This window comes from Vidua macroura, chromosome 11 (genome assembly GCF_024509145.1).
Source record: "Vidua macroura isolate BioBank_ID:100142 chromosome 11, ASM2450914v1, whole genome shotgun sequence".
NCBI classification, from domain to species: Eukaryota; Metazoa; Chordata; class Aves; order Passeriformes; family Viduidae; genus Vidua; species Vidua macroura.
In genome coordinates, this window is record NC_071581.1 from 11,805,656 (window position 1) to 11,830,173 (window position 24,518).

The 24,518-nt window shown below is 40.3% G+C and overlaps 1 protein-coding gene across 2 annotated transcripts in view; it reads right to left on the reverse strand.

Moving 5' to 3' along the window:
* The window catches only part of TOX3 (TOX high mobility group box family member 3), a 74,112-nt gene extending 50,398 nt beyond the window's left edge, over positions 1 to 23,714 (reverse strand). For both annotated transcript variants that reach the window (XM_053987808.1, XM_053987807.1), the window contains exon 1: positions 23,385 to 23,714. In XM_053987808.1, the coding sequence (XP_053843783.1) occupies positions 23,385 to 23,486 (102 nt within the window). In that variant the 5' untranslated portion in view covers positions 23,487 to 23,714. The remainder of the gene's footprint in view (positions 1 to 23,384) is intronic.
* Positions 23,715 to 24,518: the final 804 nt, after the last annotated feature.

A 24,518-nucleotide genomic window follows, 5' to 3' on the forward strand; every position in this document is an offset into this window, starting at 1 on the left:
AAGTGATATTACCTATGCACTTTGAGTTAGTGAATGTAATAAATAGTTTATAGGGCTTAAGAATGGCTGCTCCCTTCAAGCCAACAAAGAATGAATGTTAACACTGGTGTGAGATCACAGTCAATGTCCACAGCCATTACTTCATGCAGGCAAGAATTCCAAGCTCACTTCACTACCACTTAATTTTATTCTGGTGTGAAGCTGCTGGCATTATTTTAACCCAGGAAGAACAAAAAGGTCTATTTGCACTGCACAGCCCTGCAAGGAGAACACAGAAGAAGTCGTGCACGTTCAGTGTGAGATAATGTTTGTATCTAAAGCCATGGCACTTGCATGACATGTGTTATCTATTTACATGGCTGCTGGTATAGTGGCTCTCCTCAGGCCAGGACCAGCTCCAACATGCCACGTTCCTGCAGATGAAAGCCAAAGCTTGCCAAGGCCAGGAGCTTTCCCTTCACTCCTGTCAGGTGGATAAGGTGATGCTGAAACTTCCAAAAGGTTGCCGAGGATAGAGGAAGGAACAGTAGAAACTTCTGTGCTGGAAAATTGCACTGCAGCAGAATAAATCATAGGAGAGCCACAGGAGTTGCATTTTTCTCCTTCCCTTTTTTGCTAAGAGAATGAGACAGAGCTTGGCCCAAGAGACAGGAGCCCAGACAGACTCCTTTATCTAAATGTGAAGACTCTAACAGGTAAAAACAAGTCCCTTGTTTTAAGATGTGAGAAGTTGGTGTTTTCTCTTCAAAACTGACTTTATTTGTTTGGAGAAAATCTTCCCACTGCATTTGGAACTAATACTCAACACAGAACTATTTATACTGCTCTAAAACCTTGGCTTACAATGCATGTTTCCTTTCTGAACTACCTTCACTGCAAAAGGAACATTGCACAAAGAATTCTTCCCCAGGAAAAGCAAATCAGAAAGCACAAAAGATGCTACCTTTGCAAAAAATGCACCATTCAGATAGGAGATTATAATTAGGTTTCTATTCCAAGTATTTCAATGCACAGTTAACCTTAGATGACTGTGCATAAACCTTTTAATTAGCATGTTATCTTTGGAGCAATTAATATCTTGTACCTCATATGTTATCTTCAAATTAAAACTTTCACTTGCTCAGCATTATTAATTAATCATTGTGAATCTGAGATGAAATAGACATCACTCAAGAAAATGTCAGTGTTTTTGGAATGTCACAGCCACTGACATTTTAGAACAATTATTTAGCTGTCTTCCAACAGCACAAGGCTATTGCCTTTAGCTTACACTGTCTTCGTAGAACATACACAAACCCATGGCATACATAAATTACTTAAATTGTTTTACATCTCCAAACAAATTTTATTGCTGCATTATAAAAAACATCTAACTATTGCAGTCAAGATAAATCTTAGTCAAAAATGCAAAAGTACATTTTTTAAATCCTTAATAATCCCCTCAATACAATCACGAATCTTCCCCTCTGTCAGGGCCTGCAGAAGAGCATATAGCCAGTAGCAACAATTCAAAGTAAGAAGCAATATGACTATTTGACCCTGAAGATATCAATATAGATGAAGATCTTTTATAAGCCACCGTGCCAACCTGATTTACTGTGATGAATGAAAAAATTCATAGCCCAGTAGTTTCTCTCTCTATGTTTGATTTGAGACCTTAAAAGAGGAAATAATTTCAAGAGGTGAGCATCCTTATAAAAGAGTTTAAACTCTGGAATATTTAAAATATTTTGTATCACATATCACATTTAATAAAAGTAAATACAAACCAGTGTAATGCAGCTGCTCTCTATTAACAAATAAAGCTATCTTTTATAACAATAAATTTCCTGTGCTTAAGCTAGAAACTGTCTTATGCCTGTTTACAAGGAAATAAATCTTCATCTATATTGCACCAAAGGAAATAAGTATATTTCAAAGAAAACACAACAGGAATCAGTTGCAAAACATTGTGTTTTCTTGAATTCACTTAGACAATGAAGAGCATGACCTATAAATATTTAACAGACAAGATGAACATTTTCTTAGGGCTACAGCTCATCTGATTCCCAGTTTTCTTCCACAATCACTTGACTCCACACAGACTTAAACATGAAAATTTTCCACAGAAATAAACATCCTGAGTCAAAACACCCGTGGATTTAAGAAAAAGAATTTGCTCCTACTCCTTAAATCTTTATTCTACTATAATCACAAATAGAAACAAAAATTTCAGTAGTGTCAAAAGATGCCTCATTGGTGAACTATAATTATAGAGGATTGTGGTGAAACCTGCTGATATAACACACCATATATACCTCATCTATGCCAAAATATATTATGCACAGTTATAACATGCATGAAAGTGTAGAAATGCCTGCAGAGCCCAACATAACAGCCAGGAACTGAGATTCAGAGCACTACCAGGAGGTCCCTATACATCATCATCATCATCATCATCATCATCATCATCTCTACTTTCACAGAACAAGTCAGTGAGGGACAGGCACCACAAACAGTGCCCAAGATCACACAGCCATGGGATCTTAATGGGAACCCAAATGCCCTTTTATTTTAACAAATACACAGTGTTTCTTCACTTCTGTAAAGGACAGAAACAGAACATGTATTATTTTAACAGAATACACTTCCTAGCTTGAAGTAATCAGCTTTAATAAGTTTACTTAGAAAAATCTTAAACTCCATTTGGAAAAGTAGGATGAAAGAAGAACAGGACAAAAGACTAATAAAAGAACCACCATGAATTTGATAAGGAGTGAGCTAGATTTATATCATATCCACATCAATGTAAGTGAATTTTTTAAAAAAGATACAATTGTTCAAACATGAAGACTTACAAAAAGTTTTACCAAAATTAATATATTTTAAATTTCCTACCAATAAACTAGATGGCTTTCACTAGATGTTCATAATAAAATGCAAAGGAATTCTGATGGTAGTAGTTTTAAGTCAAATATAATCTCTATTTAAATGCATTTTCATTTAAAAAGTCCCTCTCTTCACACAATAAACCCTCAGAAATACATTTCCTGCTGAAATTACTCCACATTTTTTATGCCACAGGGTGAAATGGAAGTAGAACAGTCCAAATGAAGTTCTATTCACTCAAACCATGGCTAGCAAAGCCCAGAGCCCGAAGGTCACTTTAGTGCTGCCTCACACCCATGCACATCCAGAACTGTCTGTTTGGATACTGCTGCCTTTCAAACACCCCTAACCCATAAAATCAGGATAATGGCTTATTACTAATTACTACAGCACAGAAACTACAGATTTTCAACTGCTGCTTCAAAAGCAAATCTATTTTCATTGAATTAATCAGTACAGGTAGCAACAAGATAACAAATTCCACATGTAACTGAAGGAACCAGGGGGGCATCAAAGACACCTCTTTTGTGGTCTTCCAAAAAGGAAGATTGGAAAATTGTTTGGAAGAACCAAACCATGAAAGACTCAAGCCTTCTGCCTGCTGTGTTTTTGAGCACAACCTCCCCATGACCCACACTAGAACACATTCCACCAAATTCTCCTCTTTAACCATAATCAGAAATCTTCTCCACAGTAGCAGTGCAGATGGATAGAATATTTGGTTTTGCCCTCACACCCGATGGTTGGTTAGTCTTTTTTCAATGTTTAGTGAGAAAAATCACCATTTTTACATGTCTCCAGCTTTGAAATTCCAAAGAATTGTACCACAAAATAACAGGAGCTTCATCAAACCCAAAGCTATGCCAGAAGTTACTCCTTTTCCTGGCACACCTATAAACTTTTCAATTATCAGCCTAGTGAAATTATCACATACAATAATTTAAATCTAATCTTAAACAAACCAACGTCAAACTCTGGATGAATGGTAGGCATGATATAATATATTTTAACTTTATTTTTTCTTTATTTAATCTGCAACTATTATTCTATATTTTCCTTTCCAAGGACACGATGACTCTGATTAAGAAAAGAAATTTACAGAACTTTGTAACAAACAGTTTTCAATTACCTTTAATAAATCTTTGGTATAAATGTGAATAGCTTCTTATGCAGATGAAGAGCATTAAATAATGAATTTAATGCTACTAAGCAAATGTCATTAACACTTTTTGAAGACTGGATGAACATTAGCTTTGTTGGTAAATGGCATTTTGAATATTTAGGGTTTTATAAAGGTGGTTGACTTCTTTATACAGCAACAAATCTTCAGACAGTACTGGTGTCTGGTTGTAGAAAACCACAATTGATATCTTTTCCATATATACTTAACCTCCTACAGATTTATTTGATTCTCAATAATTACTATTCTCTGGTAAGAGGCATATGTTATTACAGCACACTGCACTCCCACAAGCTGTCCACTCAGTGTATTTTAATAAATCTCTGCCAAAGCTGTATAAATTTGATCCTGTTTAAATTTAATAAGGATCAGAACATATCAAAGCACAGATTCCCATGAGAGAAATAGATATTTTGCATAGTTATTGAGTGCCCTATTCATAAATACAATGTGTAAGACCTAGACCATCAACCTTGAATTAAAAAGAAAAAGAGATTAATGTGTGCAAAGCCAGCTACTTCTTAAATAACTAGTGAAATTAGTGTTTAATAAAACATTTTCTCCATACAACTGTAAAAGACAGCAGCACTGCCACAGTTTTAGCATTATGGTTCTAATACATAACTATTGAATTTCTGCAGTATAGAAAATTGAGAGTACCTTCTCAAGTACCTTTTACAATTCTTCCATTGAAGATTTACCTACATAAGGACATAGATTCCTAAACGTGCCACCAAAGGTTCCTCTCTGGGGCTGTGCTTCACCCTTTTCTATTCCTTGGGAGCACTGCCTTAGGCAGGAAGCAGATCAGCCACCAAAGCCCACAGCTATTGCAGAACCTGAACTACTTTAAGACAATGAAGAACATAAACATGTATTTGACATCCATTTTCTGGAAGGATGTCTTGAGAAGGAAGAAATTCTCAATGCTCTATTAATTCTAGGTAAATTTCACTGATATTATGTAATGGCCTACAAAATTCTATGTTCTATTAAGTAGCTCATGTTTCAGAACCTGCTGTGCCAAAATACCAGGACACGTAAGTATGCTATTACACGCTGATGTAGCAGCTTACGAAGAATTCTGAAGATCACTATCATAAACACAAATACAACATGTATTCCAAATACAAATACATTTATATAACTTCAGATTCCAGTGTTTTCTTTGTTTTTGCTTTAAGGAAAAAACTGTTTGCATGTAAGGAGAAAAAAAAACCCCAAACACCTAAACCAAATTTCCACTAGCATGTGTAGAGACCACACCTGATAGATGCTAGTCACAGAAAGAATTCAACAGTCTTCCACTGGAAACCTGCCTTCCTCATCATCAGTTTCAATTAGCAGTTGTGTATATAACTATTCATACAACCTACCACTTTCAAAATAGCTCCACTTTCTCTTATCACCTTTGATGTTTACATGCTCACAGCCATGGGAAAGAAATCAGATTGTATTTATCCTGAATTAAAATTCATATTTTCAGAGTAAGAGCATGAAAGTCAAAAGACAAATCATTTTACATAGAGCAGAGCTCTTTCCCAAGAGGAAAAAAAATGTACTAAATCAATTTGCCATTGTTTTATAAGTCAGCTACTGAGAATGAAATTACAGACGGCTGAAATTAATGTAAGTTTTGCCATTGACTTCAATGAGCCAAAGATGTCATTCTCAGTGTTTTACTATACACAGAAGCCTGATGTCAGACTTGGTATAGCTTTATGAAGTACATTACAACATAACTCAATCCACCAAAGTGAAGACAATCATACCATCACTCAATCATTGGTCCCATTCACATCTATGCTAAGATTCCTTCTTGTTTTCTTTTCCCCTTACCGTCATGTAAGTGTTGGAGCTGGGAAAGACCCCAGCCACGTTTGTCAGCAATATTCCTTTAGTCAATGTTATGGTGAAAGTGCAGGTATAAAAATTAGGTTAAAAATTCAAACTATTCCAACTGAAATGTGTGGAAGCCACAACACAGGAAATCAAGATCAAAATCATAGCACTTAAGGCACAATTACTTTATATTGTGATCCTGTTTGATCTCAATTCAACTATTGATCCTGGGTAAACACATGTCTAGGCCTTCTAGGTACCACCTGTAGCACAGGTCTTTGTTTCCAAGAATTTTTGAAAATTTTAGAAAATACTGTTGGTTCCACTCATTTAAACATTCAGTGTTTAAGTACAAAGATGCTGAGTTAAGAGTACGGTGACTTGATTTCCTTACTTTTACAGGTTTGGGTCTTTCAACTTTAATGTTATTTCAACAAAGGGCCTTGTGTTTATTGTGGAGATATTATGTTGTATTTCCCTTTTCTCAGTTCATGAAATTTTCAATATAACAAGAAAAACAGCTCAAATTCTTATTTTGAAAACCATATTGTCATTTTTATTCAGCCTGTATTTTAATATAGCATCAATATTTAACTACTTCATTAAATGAAGTGTGACTTTTATAGTGAAAATGTCAGACTTTGCAGTTCATTAAATTCATTTAAAGTATAGCTTCTTGATTTTTTTTCTGAAGGAATAAAGGACTATTAACTGAAGGCATAAACTTAGCATTAGCATGTACTTTTTTCTTCAAATTAACATTCAAGATTTGCAACAGTCTTTACAAATTTAAGAGATTGTTTGTATCTTTTTGCATTATCCTTATTTTTATAATAGATGTCACTTTTATAGCACATACAACTGTTTATCACAGTTGGATATGACCAGTAGGATGTCACAGAGGATATTAACATGTCACGTGCTATTATGAATCTGTAGACTCCTTCAAGTAATATTAAAAATACATTATTTTTAACTGTGGCATCTGGAAAAATAAACTGCATATGATGTAAAATGTAATAACTCTTGGAATCCAACAGGGTTTATGAGTTCTCTTTTTCTGTTTCATAAAACATTCTTTGATGAGTATCCTTTTTCTTTCAAGGAGGTTTTCTATTAACTATTACAAAAGAGCACAGGGAAAGCACCATTTCCACAAAGGTAGCACCATCTTTTTGCCATATGTAAGAAGTCCTGGTCCATGTTCTCTAGGGCATGTGATTTCTGTGACTAATGTCTCTAAAACTGCAAAAGCTAATCACTTCTGATTAATAAAATGATGTGATTATAAAAGGTTTTCTTAAGAATAAAAAAGTTTATTTGAAATGTACTAAGATATAAAGGTGGTGATACTTTCTCTTCAACCTACTATTCCTTTCAATGTTTGGAGCAGGTTTTAATGACAGTGAAATTTTGGGTTTTGGAAGACAACCATGAGTTATTTTCCATTTTAGTGTTTGGGTTCCGTCCTTTCCTACCCAACAAAGCAATTCCATTAGGCCACTCTCTTGCAGTAATGATCTGCATCACTACCATGATGATTCTCACACTTCCTATTTTCAGGCTGCACCAACCAGTCAAGGCTTAATTTGCCACAATACAGGTGGTGACTGGGGGACGGGTTTGGCATGTGACATTTTATTCATTCATTGCCATAACTATAACATCCATCCTCTGAAAATCAGATCCTTTTCTAGAGTCTTAAATGTAAAATCCAAAACATCCTACAATGAACATTTTGGGTACCACTACATACCACAGAGATTTAGGTTGGAACTAGGACTTTGAAAAATACCAAATTATCCAATATATGATTTTAAAGTTCAGCACATTCCCAATTCCTCTCACACATGGGCACTTTCGTCAGTTCATGCAAGCAGCACCTGGCACCAACTACGGAGGAAGAAGAAATATAGAATGCAGTAATTAACATCTACTAAAGTTAAAAGCTTCCTCCAAAAACCTTCTTCCAAGAATGTTGTGCACAATAAAGTTTTATTTTCTAAGAAAACTACTTTACATCTCTAAATTTGTGCTGCTACTGTGATTTGTTTTTCTGTGTATCAAAAGCAACAGGGTTTCTAGGAAATTCTGATGTTTGAACTACCTTCCTTTAGATGAATTTCTCTAAAGAGTACTATAGAGAATAAAAACTGAATTATCATGTGGATGGAATTCTGAAGAAGGAAAGAAGAAACTCTAAAACTTTATTAGAGAAGCAACAGCCAAGTCACATATATGAAAAGCTAACGGGTACCAGCAACACCTATTCCAGACTGGAGTCTCAAATAAAGTCTTTACACACTTTTTTCCTACACTGTAACAACTGCCAAACCAAACTGATGGGCTCCATCTTAGAAATCCCTTACAGCAAGGTTACATGGAGCTAAACAAAAATGGTTTGTTTTAGGATGTCATGAGTTAATATGCATCTACAAAGGTAGGGGGATCCAGGCAGCTGTATTAAATCACCGTGACAGGTCACAGTGACCAGCTGACTCCCCCTTGAGAGCCAGCTCCTCCCCAGCAGAGCAGAGATGGTTATCCTGGATGTGAGACAAGAGCTTCATTCTCCCACTACATGGCCCTGCCAAGCAAAGGCTGAGGCAATGCCACACTTCCAGAGCTGTTTTCCTACAGCAGTGCAAGGAGGATCAAATTGATCTTTGCTGCCTATTCACCTTGCACAGCCCTAGGAAGGAACATCAGGAGATCTCTAGTCTGACCTCTGCTCTGCTCTGCTCAAAGTACAGCCACACCACATTGAGAAACTTCTTGCTTGGGGCTTTTCTTCAGTCTGGTCTTAAGAACCATCAAGGACTTTGAGCAACCTCTTCCAGTACTTTGTTATCCTCAAAGTGATTTTTTTTTCTCTTTTCATCCTGCCTGAAACTCTAATTTCAGCTTGTGCCTGTTACCACTCAACCTCCAACCATGAACCATTGTGCAGAGCCTGCCTCATCTCCTCACAGGTACAGGGGATGCTGTCAAGTCCCTTGAAGTCTTTCCTTCTCCAGGCTAGTCAAGCCCTGGTCCCTGAGCTCCTGATCACACAGGGCAAGTGTTTCAGGTACTGACCACTGTGCAGGCTCTCACCTGTGTAGGTTTTTATGTTTCAGTCCACCACTGGTCCTTGCTAAGAGATGTGCTTCCCTGCCAGTCAGACCCCAGCCCATATCTCTCAAACCAGTACAGCAAAATCAGTGTTTGACATATTAGGCCAAGGATAAATGCTTTGTCATCGAGCTTCAGGGGTCTGGGATGCTACAAAAGCCCCATGTATTCCCTTTTCTGAAGTCCACTTAACAAGAAAAATAATCTTTCTTTCACCCAGACAAAATACTTCATTACCCATGCTGATGCACAAGCATAAACAAATAAAATCCCACTGTCAGTACTTAGCAGCCAAAGCAGGAATAATAATTACATTGGACAATAATTGAGGTTTTGAAGAAAACTTTTACATCAGCTACAGTCACCTACTTTAAAGTTTACCTTTCAACTATTTCAACCTACTCCTCAAAAAAAAGACAAGGTTAGAATCTTATTGAAAAAAAAATCTACACTGGTTTTTAATCACATTTTAATAGCACAAAATTAATATAATTGCCTTGGGACATATTAAGAAATAGCAGCAATGAAATTTGACAATAAGATTTTTGCAATTAAACTGCCTTATAACCAAGCAGCACATCTTCACACTATGTTTCAGAGCTCAGTAATTCCCACAAAATCATGCTGCAAATGCAAATAATCAGCTACCTAAACATGAGGCTACCAGTGTTCAGAAGGAGCCATCTAATTTTTAACACCTCACAACTAGCACATATTTACTATTGTTAAATTTTTCTGAACTTCTAAGATTAATCTACAGGTTTTTTGAGTCTGAAACACAAAACCAGTTCAGCCAAATGATCACTTCCAAAAACATCAGTGTGTCACATCCAGTGCTATGAATGAGAGGCTTTCAAAGAGATCTGTGATCTACCAGGTCTTTGTGCCACACACTTGGGCCCTCTCTCTTGGAAACAATAACTGAACTGATTCCACTCCAGCTGAAGAATTCTCAATATACTGTTTGTTGACATACAACTTCTGCAGCTTTACTCTTATTTCATGTGATTTTTCAAAGAAAATTACTTGGATGAAGTTTCAATTTTATATACTCCAACCAGAGGACCATTTCAAGAAGCCAACAGATAATCTTTGTTTAAAATGAAAAAGCACACTGCCCACATTTTTCTATCATGTAACAGGCCTGGAAAAGGACATACAGGGGAAAAAAAAAAGTCATTACATCAATTAGAAAGATATGATGTTAATAATAATGATGGCAATAGAGGACGGTAGAAATTTCCCTAAAAGAGTAGATGAGTATGCTGTTTTTTGGTTTTTTTTTTACACTGAACTAAAAATATAATACAAATGAACACCACAGGATCCAGTACAAAGCTTATTTCCTGGGAATGCTGTGTTCTAAAAAACTGAGACAGCTAACAGTTAGCAGAGCATGGAGGTGAGCAAGCAGATGATTACCTGATGTGCACTTGCACATCAAGACAAACCATCTAATGATTTAATACCACACCTCTAGACATTGTCAAGATTCCAGATGTGGATTGTTCCACCACCTCAGATGCTTAAACACCTTTCCCTCCCTCCTCATCACCACTAAGGAAAAGCTCACCACTTCTGAAGGAAGAACTGAATAGTCTCTCCACATTCATTAAGAGATACTAGATAACTATCTACCATCTACAGATCTCATTTCTGATTGTTTTCCATTATACAATTAGACTTCAGACATGAATTTTCTTTACTAGCTGTTTTGCAATACTTTGAAGTCATTATTAAGTGTGTAAGTAACTATCACATCTGTGGTTGCCTTGTCCAGTCTCACAGACTCTCTCTAAGATTCACAGAGTGCATAAGACAAATTCAATATCACATACTTAGGAATGTAAAGATGAAACCTAAAACAACAACATTAAACAAGACTAAAAGTACAGCCAACCCCACGGCCTGTGTTTCACCCAGCCACATGACATCAACTCTTAAAAGTGACTGCTGCTGCTTCCCTATGCAAAGGCTGCTGCCTCAGTAGCTCAGCCCTCTGGAGAGAAAGGCTTTCCTCTCCTTCTCAATCTAAACTCATGGCCAATGTTTATACACCCATGCTTGGAACAACACTGTTTTCTTTCTCACCCTGCATTTTCCATTATTACTGTTAGGCCATAAATACTGGCTCTTATGTCTTCTTCTCATAAGAAAAATTAATTCTCCAGTATAAGGCACTTATAAAAAAAAAAAACCCTAAACTTTTCTGCCAGACATGCAATCTTGTGTGTCAGTTCTTTCATGCTTCAGACATGAAGATTATCTCCACCTTCTCAGCTGAATGTAGTATTTTCCTTCATCTTGTTTGGTATCTAAGCCAGAGTAAACACAATAATCATTATGTTTTCACAAAACCAGTGAAGCCAATGTGTTGTTTCTGGTAAGGGTGAGAGGCCCAGCAGAAGTGGTGTTTCCCACCAGCCAGAGTTAACACTTACCAACACTACAGCCTGTCCTCACAGCAGCACTGATTCCTTGTCTTGTCAACAGGTACAAAGAACTGGCTTTATCCTTTTAGGAAATGAGTGGTTCAGTGCCCAAAAACTACTGTTTCAAAATACACCCTGTGAGCTGAATTTTTCCCAGCAAATTTATGAAGTTCAATTTAAAAGCAGATACAACTCTCTTGTTTAACGAGAGCATATTCCTATGCGCAAGAGCAGGATTGCACCCTCTCCTTTTGAATCCACAGAAGATTTTCTTGCAAAGTAAGGATGAGAAAGAAAAAGCCGAATATGTTTTAAATCAGTTCTTACATGAAGTCCAGTTTGTCTCACTGATTGATTATTTTTTTTAAGATAAACATAAATCAGCTTCACAGGGAAAACTTCAGTAGCTAGGATCAATAAGCAACTGGCCTTGCTCTAGCATACATACTGAGATTCATCATCTAAAATCTTATTTCTTGCTTCTGCATTCAATGACCCCTGGATACTTGAGTTTTGGGGGGAAAGGCTGCAGATACAAGCTCCTTTGCTTGGATGCCATAAACAAATTGAACTGAGAAGCAAAGATGAACGTGTCTCTTTCTTTTGATCAAATGAAAAGGAAAGATCAGTTCTTTAAAATGAAGGGAAAAGTTTTAAATGGGAATAACATGTATTTTCACCCCCTTCTACTCCTGCTTCTTGCCAACAAAAGAAAGAAGTTTAAGATCTCAGAGAGACTGAAAACACTTGATCCTCCAATTGTAAATATTTAGCAGTGTTCCCAAGGCACTATTCCCTCTTTGTCCCCAAGGTGTTTCACATCCCTTTTTATATCTTTTTAAATCAACAAGTGGCCATTTCCTTTGGCAACAGATAATGCAAAGACTGCTTCCTACCACAGAAGTGTGGAAGATGAAGCAAAACTCTAAGAATGAGCAAAATAAGAAGAATTGGGAAAAAATCATTAAAAAGAAGAAGATCAAAGATTTCTCACTGTTAAAATTCTGCGTCAGATTGGTGGTGCATTGGTTGTATTCACTACAGCTGCAAAGTATCAATCTGATTTCATGAGCCTGAAGGTACAAAATAACTTTCCTCCATGGATATTGTTCCTTCTTCTACTTTCACATTTATTTTAAAAGAAAAAAGGTTACATCTGGGGGAGCAGAAAGAAAATGTATCCTTGATATCAGGTCTCACCCACACAGAGAATAAATGAAACTCAGAAGATCTACAAATGCTTTTTTTAGTCTAAAAGTATATGGATAGATACTTTTACTATTATGATTTCTAGACTTTATCCTTTCATATGCATTTAAAATACTCAATTGACGTCATGGTATTTTAATGGAGCTCTTTTTGAGTCACAGAAACACTCAGAATGAGGCATAACAACAGTGTTCACCTGCAGTTAGTCATAATAAATCAAGCTTTTTATCACTGTCTCTCACTTATGCCTCATGATGGAATAACCTTAAAAGCTTCTATTTAGAAATAATTCTGCATAAACACACAAATGACACAGAATATGATGCAGAGTGCACTATAATGGAACTCAGTTAGTTAGCAATCCAAATGCTACATGCCATCATAAGGAGCCCCATGATCTCCAAAGAAGATGTTTGTATCCTAATGCAGGTATTCTGTGCAGGAACAAAGTGCCCCTCCCCACATTTTCCAAGCAGTGGCACTGTGTTAGAACTGGGGCAAACCAATACACATTGTCTGAGCTTTAAAAATGTGTGACTGTCCAAGAGTCACGTTTTCAATTTCACATTTATTAGTTACATGTATTACAAGCAATAGCTGCCAATTTTCTTTACAAAACCCAACACAAACCTCAAAAAAAAAAAAAAAAAACAACAAAAAACAGAAAACACAACAACAAAAAAAGCAAAAAAACAAGCCCTTTGCAAAGAATCAGGATTATTTTCTGGTATGTAAACTCTCAACCAGACTATTAACAGAAGGGCAAATTCTGAGACCTCCCTTGAAAAATTGCTATTTACTAGAGACAAGAATACAGGAGATAGGCAGCATACTCCTATGATATGTTATCACCAGCAATATATTTGTGCTGATAGAAGTCAAAGCCAATCTTCACCATCCCTACTCAAACACTTTCTAGCAGAGAAGACAGAAAAAGGCTGCTATCCTATCACAAGTTGTTTGCCAACTAAATTTAGAAAAACAGTTTTCTACTTAAACTGGGCAAGCTATAGCTGCAGATTGAGGCAAAATAAACACAGAAGCTCACACTAGCATTCTATAGCTGTTTGTTGTGAAGAATTACAGGTAAAAGAGCAAGATTGATCTCTAAGCTGCACACTGGACATACCACACACCTGTGTATGCACAACACTGAAGTGCTGTTTGTTTGCCTGCTTGAGAAGGTATTTCATAAACATATTTTCCTTTCATATGATCCATGATTAATCGCTCTGAGTCATATTTAGCCCTAGATTAGCTGCCTGTCTTTCACCTAATTCAGTCTGAGCTGCACATAGACCGAGGTTCTGGCCCAGTTGTGGTGGCCCCACAGGGTTTTGGTACGTGCCATCAGCCAGCCAGCCCAAGCCAGAGCAGGCAGCAGAGCCACGGGGAGATCAGAAAGCCACCCAAGGAATGTGCTGAGGCAAAGCACACTCCAAAAGCCCTCTCACAGCAAAGGCACCCACAATGCTGATTCCAGAAAGGGAAAATCGCAGAACAAGCCATTGCCTCCATCAGGCAGGCCAGGGAGAGCAGGGAGCACTGAACCGCTGCACCGCAGGCACCGACACACAGGGACAGCTGACTCAGAGTGCTGGAGTCAGACCAGGTGAGACAACCCTAAGAACTGAGACTGCACACACTGAGGCCTTGTCACATCCTTGGAACAACAATTACAGAAGCCATACAACAAATAACCAAAGCACCTTACCAGCATCATCCAAGACCCCAGCACAGAGCTATTAGGTTAAAAGAGGCTTAGATGAAGGTATGAGAATGAAACAAAGGCACTTCTGCTCTGTCATAAACAGCAGGTAGATCTCTATCATGGAAGCAGTGATGCAAGCCACTGTTTAGGAAGCCTGGCTGAACTGTGTGACATAACATCTGATTTACCACTCCACATGCTCTCCTTGGGTCTCAGCTGCACCACCACGGGAGCATAAAGATAGCTCTAAGTAGGATTTAAAAACGTCAGGAGGAAAGGACAGCAGAAGCATCTGTTAGATACTTTTATTTAACAATATCCTGAAATTGCAAATTATTTGGAAGGACAAAATAAATTGATACAAATGACTTCACCTTATCATTTGCAACATAGCGATTGGACACTCTCATAAAACCACAAACAGAAAGTCACATAGGCATAAACATATTATTTACTCTCATGATTGCTTTGTAGTGCAAATCTATACTAAGCTCCTGTGTTTGTACCTCACAGTGTATTTACATCTATGGTCCAGTGTAGTTTTGAGATCAGTCTTGTTTTTACTTCATGTTCTGCTGTGAAAAACAGCAGAGAATGCATCGTAAAATTCTGGGGTTTTTACTGCATGTATAGAATCAGCTTTTTTTAAATATAACATATACTACATATTTTAAACTGTATCAAGCAAAACAACAGGAGAAAAAAGAACCATGTTGGGTTGTGGTAGGAAACCACAATTACCAAGTTTTTTGCTGCAAAAGATCAATAGCACAATAGCCTCATATTTACATGGTCACCACCTATTATCATCATCATCATCATTTCAGCCACATGCTTTTCAGGAAACCACAAAAGTAACAGCATTAACCTATTAAAGCAAACAAAATGATTATTTTTCCTTGCCTAATAAAATTCTTCTTTATTTAAAGAATGCAAATAGAGGACTGTTAATCCCCATCAGGTAAATAGTTCACTGATAAAAGCACAGTTTAACAAAAGCAGTTTATTAATAACAAATTTTATTAATAACAACTACTGAAATACAGTATCCCAAACCATTCACAAAATCAACTATTTGTGTAAGCCTTACAACCATAAAGAGAGTAGCATAAAAAGAATGGCAGATAAATATGATCTGCTCTGAAAATAAGCTACTCCAACATTCAGCAATTGATTTTTGCATGGTTTTAAGACCATTTTCTTATCAAAATTAGACAGTTAATCAATACTGAGGTGTTTAAATATGTCCTGAACCTACAAACCTTTATATAATTCAGTGACTTTGAATACAGGCATTGTCCCATTGGGATAGAAAGGATGATTCTTAAAGCTCATGTTGTTTCCTTGCAAAAAAACGTACAAAAACCCCACAACAACAACAAAAACAAATAAATAAAACATCCCAAAACAAACAAAAATAAAAACCCTACTTCATTAACTTGGATGTCTAAAACTATTTAGATTTCAGGTTCCCATCTAATTTCTCTCATATTAACTGCTTAAAGAATTACAATACTAACTATAACCACTTGGAATGCCAAACACAGCAGAGCTTCTCTTACCAAATTTCTTAAGGAAATCAAAGGGAGAGATGAAGACACCTCACCTCAAGTGATCTCAACCATCTGCACGCAGACTTCATTTTCCACAAATCCCACCATCCTGGTAATTGTATGTATTTCCAACCTTTAGTTAGGTTGCCCAGTTGATCAAAACTCTTCAGAACATTCACTGTAGAGAAGGAAAATCCAGATGCAAATGTATCTGCCTGAAAAATGTTCTACTTTGACATAATGATTTAACCTAACCATCACTTACATACGTGGTAAAAGCAGATCAGGAAAGTGAGGAGATCCCTGCACTGCTGCCTCTGCAGCTCTCACCCAGCCAGTAGCTGAGACCTCTGATCCCTTATTTCAGAGGTAACCAGTCCAAGTCCTGCTATTTCATCCCAAAACACCCTTTGTTTTTAACCTATGTCACAACCCACTCTTTTCCATGTTAGCCTCAGCTCTCACAAGTCTTTGCCAGGAAGGATAACATGTGGCTCTAGTGACCCAGACAGTAAGAAAGGCTGTTACTTTGAAACAGTGAAAATAAAACACTGAATGGATAAAAATTTCTCCATGAAATACCAAGGTCAGGCCTGATCTAATGTACATGTAAGTAAGTGAAAGATGGCCACACTGAATGGGTCTTCTGTGGATGTAAAAACTACAAGGGATACAAGGGATACTTCCAACTTACAGTTTTTGAGAATGGATTGTTTTTCTTTTCCCTCTTGATATGGAGCTTTTCAACCAAATGTGGCTGCTGGGCAAACTGGTTGTGCAGGAATAAACAGCAAACACTGATGCCAAGAGCTGGAACATGAACTATACAAACAAACTGAAAACTAGGTGAACTGTTTGCTTAAAACAGTTTTCATTTTCAATTATAAACTAACATTGTCTAGTTGCAGTAGCACACCTTTTCCAACACAACTCAGTCTGCAGCACTGGTCAATCATACTTCCAGCACTCTGCTCATAAGACTCAGTTATTTTTAATGTGATGAAAATAATATTTTCAGCTAATCTGCCCATTACCATGAAGTGAATGAAGAAGTTCATGAAAACATCTGTTTGGATATTCAAGGTTACCCATGGCAGAAGCATTGTGTAATGAGAATCTCTCCTTTTGTTTTTAATATTTCAGATGCCCTGTAATGCCTGTGATTTTGAATACATTGTTTCAGGTATAAACAGAGACAATACATTCAAAACAGGATTTGGACTGTTTTGACACATGCTAACATCAGTGGAAAAGATGTGAAATAGAAATCTTGTTACAAAAATAAAAAATGAATAACGTGGCAGCAAGCATGATCTCATCTAAGTCTTCATCTGAACAGAGCACAGAGGCAAAACCAGAAGGCTCTTGTGTCACATTGTTATCTAAAGTCCTGATTAGATTTTCACCTCAGAGTTCTCAATTTTGGTAGCAATCATCACAAAGATACTACGGTGACTGGCACTCTGTAAATACATCACACAGACAGGTAACAGTACAGAACAGCTATCAGATAAGAGTGTGAAGCATTTGAAAATTCAACCCTGCCATTAGGTCGGTATAACAGTACTCAATTTTATGGCAGTAGAAAAGTGATTACAGATAAAAAGGTAGGATTAGTGCTGTACAAATTCTTCTCTTAAATTTGATCATCATCGTCCAATAGCATTACTTAGGTTTTTAAGGAGTATCAGAATTCAACAAGTATATAAGGATGTATTAACTGTAAATTTAATAAAAGCTGCAGCACAAACCACAGGTTACAGCTTGAATGGCCTCACTTTGTCTGACACTGCACAAAACTGCAACAAATGAATCACACAACTGAGAGCCTCCTCTTGAGTATCTGCCAAAGAATAGAGGCTGTTATTTCCTGTGCTTCTATTTTAGATTTTATTATAAATTTGTGATAATTCATTATAAGGCTGGACTGGGTACCTGTCTGTGAAGTACAACGTGGTGTGCTATGGGTGGTGCTATGGGAATGAGGTTCTCGTCATCCCAGTGGATTTGGTCAATGTTTCCTCACTCCAGAGCCGGAGGTGTGAAGAGCAGCTCCATGTCCATGGCCCACCACCCCAGAGTTGTGATTGCTACTAAATATCACCATTTTAAAAACTCCACCCACTAATGATTTCCTCACGTTCCTTAAGTACTCTAAATATCTCCTAAGCGTTGCATTCCAACTCTTCATGCATTACTGTACATTACTGCAAGCATCTTACTGATATGGTTGTACCCCACTGTAATGAAAATATCTAAAAAAAATTTCTAAAAAATTGACTTCTACAAAGTATATTTTTTATACAATCAACTCTCAACCAACAAACGGTACATTCAGTATAGGAGCTGCATTATGTGAGCAACAGAAAAATTGTACACTGCACAATCCAATCAGTATCCCCACTACAGGTGTTCATTCTGAGCACCACAGGTTCTTGCACAGTTTTGGCATACAGGGGTTTGTTTCCTGTTTCACAGACAGCTCTTAGAAAACCTCAGGGGTGACTCTGCCTGCTTTGCTTACAAAACAGCATAATGTAAGGTGGGGTGATGATACAAATTGTAATTTTCATTCTGGTGGACATACTTATATGACATTTCACTTCCTCTTCCAGGGAGTAGAAATTATATATCCAACAATTTTAGTGCTAGACTAGACAGACAAATATTTTGGGAAGTTTTTTGCTCCCTAGCAGTAGTTGCCTACACAGTCCTGAGGTTTTGAGGTATCCAAGGCATGGGCTGGCTGTTCTGGGAAAGAAGCAGTTGAGCACACTTGCCACATGTGCCAGAAGCTCAGTGGAAAATACTGGTGATAAAATGTAATTTACCGAGTTGATACTGCAACAGAAAGTTCACAGTCCTCTGCCTAAACTGTCTCCAAGAAGACCTGTGTTTGTGTCTCTGCTACACATCTCTACTTTTTGGGAGCTCTCTGGTGTTTTGTGGCCCTCTCCCATCAGCTGGGGCCACCTCTGTCATGGTCAGGCTGTGGACACACACACGAACCCAGCACAGAGCAGCAGAGACTGCCCCGTCTGCAACAGAGCAGAGCCCAGATGTAAACAAGCATACTTGCAGGGCAGCTGATGAGTGAGCATGGAGCTTTCTATCTTAGCAACATACATGCACCCATTGTCTCTCACCATCTGCTGCAGGAGAGGAAAACCTATGCATATAGAGCCACACTACATTTGCAAGAAGAGTAGTTTTAAATTATTTGCATAACTGTAATCCACTTTTTCCTAACAACACCCTCTAACAGGAATGACTTAGAGCCCCAGTTTAGCTGCTACTAAACTATTGCTGTCTTTGCTTTACCTCTGGAAGAACAAGATAAACTTCGAGCTTCCTTTGTCAAATGAAAAATATTTCAGCCAAAAACATCAAGCTCTGACAATCTCATATGTATGGTAGTGCCTAAATTAAGGTATGTATGTTTGAAACTTGTATCCTTTGAGGACAATCTGTGTAGTAGAGATAAACGTTATAAAATGCAGGCAGCTAAATAATGAAGTAAGGATTCTGGAATTTAATATGATAACTCAAGCACTGAGCTGTATGTATTTAGGTTTTGGAATTTTCACTTTTTCCAAATGTCATTATAAGAACTACAGCTCCTTAAAAAAAAAAAAAAAAAAAGTATATGCCAGGATGAATACTAGTTCCCTAAATATTTTTAGTACAAGACATATAATTTACTCAATAAGTGAAAAAGTTTGTTTAGAAAAAGCTACTCAACTGTACTGAATGTCCAAAATCATTCTCCATCTGCAGAACCATAAAAGGGCTCAAAACAGAAGCAGAATGTTTTACAACAGCTGGTCTCTTTCAACTTTCTGTAATTTTTATAGCTCCTTTTCAGTGATTTTTTTTTAGTATACTGCAGCAGGATTCTTCTAGAAGCAGGCAAACCATGGTTTCACTTGTGCAATTCCATGAAGCAGAAGTGGATCGCTGTTATCCCGAACCACCACCAGACCCATGCAGGGTCAAGTAATGTACTCTCACATCAGGGCTGAAAACTTATCAAATGTGGCCCTGATCCAGCAAAGCACTTAAGCACATGCTTTACTTTAAACATGTAAGTAATCCTATTAGAGTAAATGAGATTCAGCATAAACCACTGGACTGAATCTCAGAATACCTTGGTTGTGGCCCTGATTATGTCAGTGACCGACTGTGTAACCTTGGACAAATCACTGCACTTCTGTGCCCGTGTTTCCTCTCTTGCCCTCTACGTGTCCATGCCATGTTGCACTACCTCACCAAAAGCAACCCCAATGAACCTCCTAGAAACTGCTGTACTCCCAATGGTGGCAGGGATGTGTGTGTACATCAGTCCATTTCAAACACCTGTCATGTACTCAACACTAACTCTTCTCTAAAAATCCCCAAGATGGCATCCCTTACCCTTAGGTCTTCTTATCCAGTATTGAGCACCAATTTCAAAAGCACAGCATTGCACTTAGAAAGCAGTTGGGGTGGAATCCAGCCAAAGGCTGCCTGCAGGTCAGGGCCAGCACAGCTCCTCAGTATGCCTGGTTCCAAACCCAGGACTCAGGATGCAGCTTCCCCCCCACCTCTGACCCGTCCTCACAGGGCACCCCGAGATCCTGCCTGGGGGTTCACGGGTCAGTCTGCCACATTCCTGCCAGTGTTGCATCCACTGAAGGACAAAAACCCTACAGTCCTGGGAAATGCTGTGCAAAGCATGCAGGTGGAAGGTAGCATTGTCTCACAGGGTGCAATGTATTTGCACTAAAAGGCTTTATATTTGCTATTTTTAGACACTGTGATGCAAGATACAATTTTCCATAGGCAGGCCATATGCCATCAACTCTATGTCTTAATGATCTTGAGAATATTTTCACATAAATAATTCTGCTTTTGCACATATATAAAACCACGTAGTCTGTTTACTCTTGCCATCACGCTGCTTCCCGGCAGTTGTCACAGGCAATGTCACTGTCACAAGGAGAATACGGATTCAGCTCCTAACAATGAAGCAGGCATGGGTGAGTGGGCAGGACACTCAAATGAGTTTCAGAAAGACTTGAGGTGAAATACTGTCCCTAGTGAAATCAATAACAGTTCTCACATTTACTTCAGCAGAGTAAATATTTCAGCCCTTTTTTTCAATGCCTTCTGGTCATCTCTGTACCTAACAGAACAATCATTTATTTTCCTTCAAAACACAGGGGAAAGGACAGATGACAAGGAAAGCAAAGCAGGGAGGCAAGATATCAAAACAGATGTACTCTCTTTATCAGAATAATTAAAAAACCCCACAAACTTACAGTGACTCCTATTACAGATTATAAACAATGCAGAAAATGAGATTAGATTAACATAGTTAGGACTAGCCTTTCTAGGAACTCATTCACAAATTCTTCTTCTGTCCTTGAAACACCTGTACAGCACGTTGCTGTCTTCCCAGCTGAGCCAATGAAGAGCTCACAGCAACAGCAACACAATTCCGCGTGTGTCAGCCTGCTCCGGATCAGGCCTTTTGCATACAAAGATATCTATTATAAGACACAAGCATCACGAGCTGTACTCTGTTAATTAAAATATTTTCTGCTGCAGACTGGAAGCCTGGCCTGCAAGGTACTTGCCAAAATTATGTTCAGGAACACAGCAACTGAAATGTGTTTCTGAATAGGCCAAAAGTAAGTTACTTTTGACTTTTTCTGAATGCACACTCTGTTCTCATTGTACAACGATGGGAAATACAGTTAAAAGGTTATCAATAACTGTGCACTAGCAGCAAGTTAATGTACACAAGAAACTACCGGTATTCAGAAGATAGTAAAATTTTGGACGTACAAAAAAAAAAAAAAAATTAGAAAGAGCCTATAGAGTAACCTGTACCTGAGCTTGAATTAAGCCCGCCGTGCACAACACGGGAAAGTCACAGAACAAGTGAAATTTACAGTAAACACGCCGGCTGCCAGTAAGCGCTGCAAGTTTCCAAAATTAGCCGGCTTATCAGCCAACAGCGGACATTTACGAGGCATTTTAGAGCTCCCGGAGTCCTTAGCAGCACTCAAAGTTGGGGCTGACATTTCATCTTTAATTCACGCCCCAGCGTGTTCCCGCACCGCGCTAACAAAGCCGCACGCCGCCGGCCCCGCGGGGGCGCATGCGCGGGCCGTGCGCGCCCCGCCGGCACCGCCGCTCCGCGGCCAGCTGGACACGGGCCGGACAGCGCGGCCAGCTGGACACGGGCCGGACACCGCCCGCCAAACTTCTGCAGCGGCGGCTCCCGTGGACATCGGCCTGCAGAGCCACACAGGAGTCCACCCACGACAGCTACCCAGACGCGATTTCTCTAGGAGAAAGTTTTCTCCAGCTACTGAATCTATTGGAACGCACGTTACTTCTCTCTCTGAAAGTGAGCTTTGTATTCCAGCAAAGTTCATCTCTTCGTTTGGAAAGGATAATTGAAAAAAAAAAAAAATAGGATTTAACGTAAGTTCAGGCTTCATGCAGCACCCTTCTTTTCCCCAGCATCTCATACGGTGCCTCACAAAAGGCCCCAGAGGTTGGACAAACATAGCACCAGGAAAAACACAGAGTGAAAGGGATCTTTATGTGCATGTGTGAGGGCCCAGTGCTAATAGCTCAATGTGCTATTGACACATCACAGTGCAAACAGCTAAGTCTTTTTCAAAATAGCATGAGTCACAGTGTCATTCTCAACTTTGCCTTTCTCAGATTTGGGTAATCTGTGGTAAATCATCCCCGTATTATTAACACATATTTCTGTAAATGAAGGTAAGACACTGAGAAATTACTATTGCTTCTGACTGTAACGTTTACTCCAAACACTGCACATGCCGCAGAGGTGTGAATAGACAGAAGTGGTACTGCAACTTCTGTGACAGCCCTCGCCAAAACGGAGCGTTAGTTACCCTCCTGTACCAGCAGCTGATGCACTTTTAGATAATCCTCCCGTTTGGATAATCCTCTAGTTAGGAACTGGCCATAACAGAGCCGCGCTGAGCCGAGAGAAGAGAGCAGAGGGAGGCTCCGTCCTCTCCTCACAGGGCCATCCGAGCCCACCGCGCTCTGCCCGACGCGCCGGGAGCCGCCGCGGCTCCCGCCCGGGGAAAGTTCGGCAAGTCCCGAGCCCACCGCGAGCGCTGCGCGCTCGGGACGCGCCTTTGTTCGCCGGCCACAGGGAGCAGGATCGCCTGCCCGAGCTCTTCCCAGCTGTCTGCCGCTCGCACCCTTCTGAACCGCCCGAGCACCGGCCCGAGGGCAGGTTCCCCGGGGCGAGCCCCGCGGCGGCCGCCGACCACAACTTTCCGGGGCCGGGCATCCCTCGGCCCCGCGGAGAGCGGCGGGCGCACCCGCCCCGGGCATCCCCCAGCCCCGAGCCTCCCCGCCCCGACGGAGCCCCAACTCCGGTCCGCGGGCAACCGGCCCGGGCAGCAGCACGAGGAATTAACACCCGCGGGAATAATCACCTTGTTGTAGTTGTAGTAACCCAAGCACTGGGCAAAGTCCAGGTTGGAGGGGTCTCCGGGGAGCGCGCTGCCCGCCGCAGCCGGATAAAATCTTACATCCATGCTGGAGATTTGGTCCACTTGGAGAGACCGCCGGGAGGTTTAATAGATCCACCTTCAAGTGCCTTCCCCGGGGTAGGGGCACGGGCAAACCGCCGAGGGAGCGGAGCTGCGGGGCGCCGAGCCTGCCCGAGAGCGGGGACGAGCGAGGGCCGGGGGGCGGCGGAGACAGCGGGGAAGAAGAGGCGGAAAAGTGCAGGTAAACAAGGAGGAGAAGAGAGGAGGATGAGAGGAGAGGTGGGCAGCGGACCCCAGGTGGATGCCCGTCCACCTCGGCGGGAGGAGGGGAGGGGAGGGAAGGAGGGAGGGCAGGGGAGAGGGAAGGAGGGAGGGAGGGCTGTTGTTTTTTAAAAGCTCAGTGCCAAGCCACAGGCTTTGCCTCCGCATTCAGGAGCAGCTGCTGTACACAAAGGAGCCACGCGCCCGGCGCGGACGGACTGACGGACGGACCGGCCGCTGCTGTCCGCCCGACAAAGGCGGGGGGACCGTCACCGCCGGAGGAGCGGGGCACGGCGGGGCCGCGGCCGCCCCGCGCTGCCGGGGAGGGGGCGGCTACCCCGGACTCGGTGCAACAGGGCTGCGCGCTGCGGGGCGAAGTGCCGAGCGAGCGGCGCCGCGCTGGCAGCGCTCCCGGGCGGAGCGGCCGGGCCCGCGCCCCTCCCCGCCCCGCCGCGCCCCTCCCGCCGCCCGCAGCCCCCCCCGCCCGGTGCGCGCCCGCGCCGCCGCTCGCCCGCCCGGGCCGGAGCGGGGCCGGCAGCGGCCCTGCCCATGGCTGCCCTCGCTCCCGGAAGGTTCCAGGTGAGTAACTTTCACAGCTTCCACCAGTTTTCCGCTTTTTTTTTTTTTTTTTTTTTTGGATAATGCACTTTATCGATTCACACCGCTGTCTTGCTGCGTCAGGTAGGTAGCAGAAGAAACAAGTTTTTTTAACCTGCTATCAAGAGCAAGACTTTAAAGCACAGTAGCCTGCCTCACAGAAACCTCCTCACACTCTCAAAGTCTCCAGGTGATGAGTCAAAGCAACATGCTAATAAC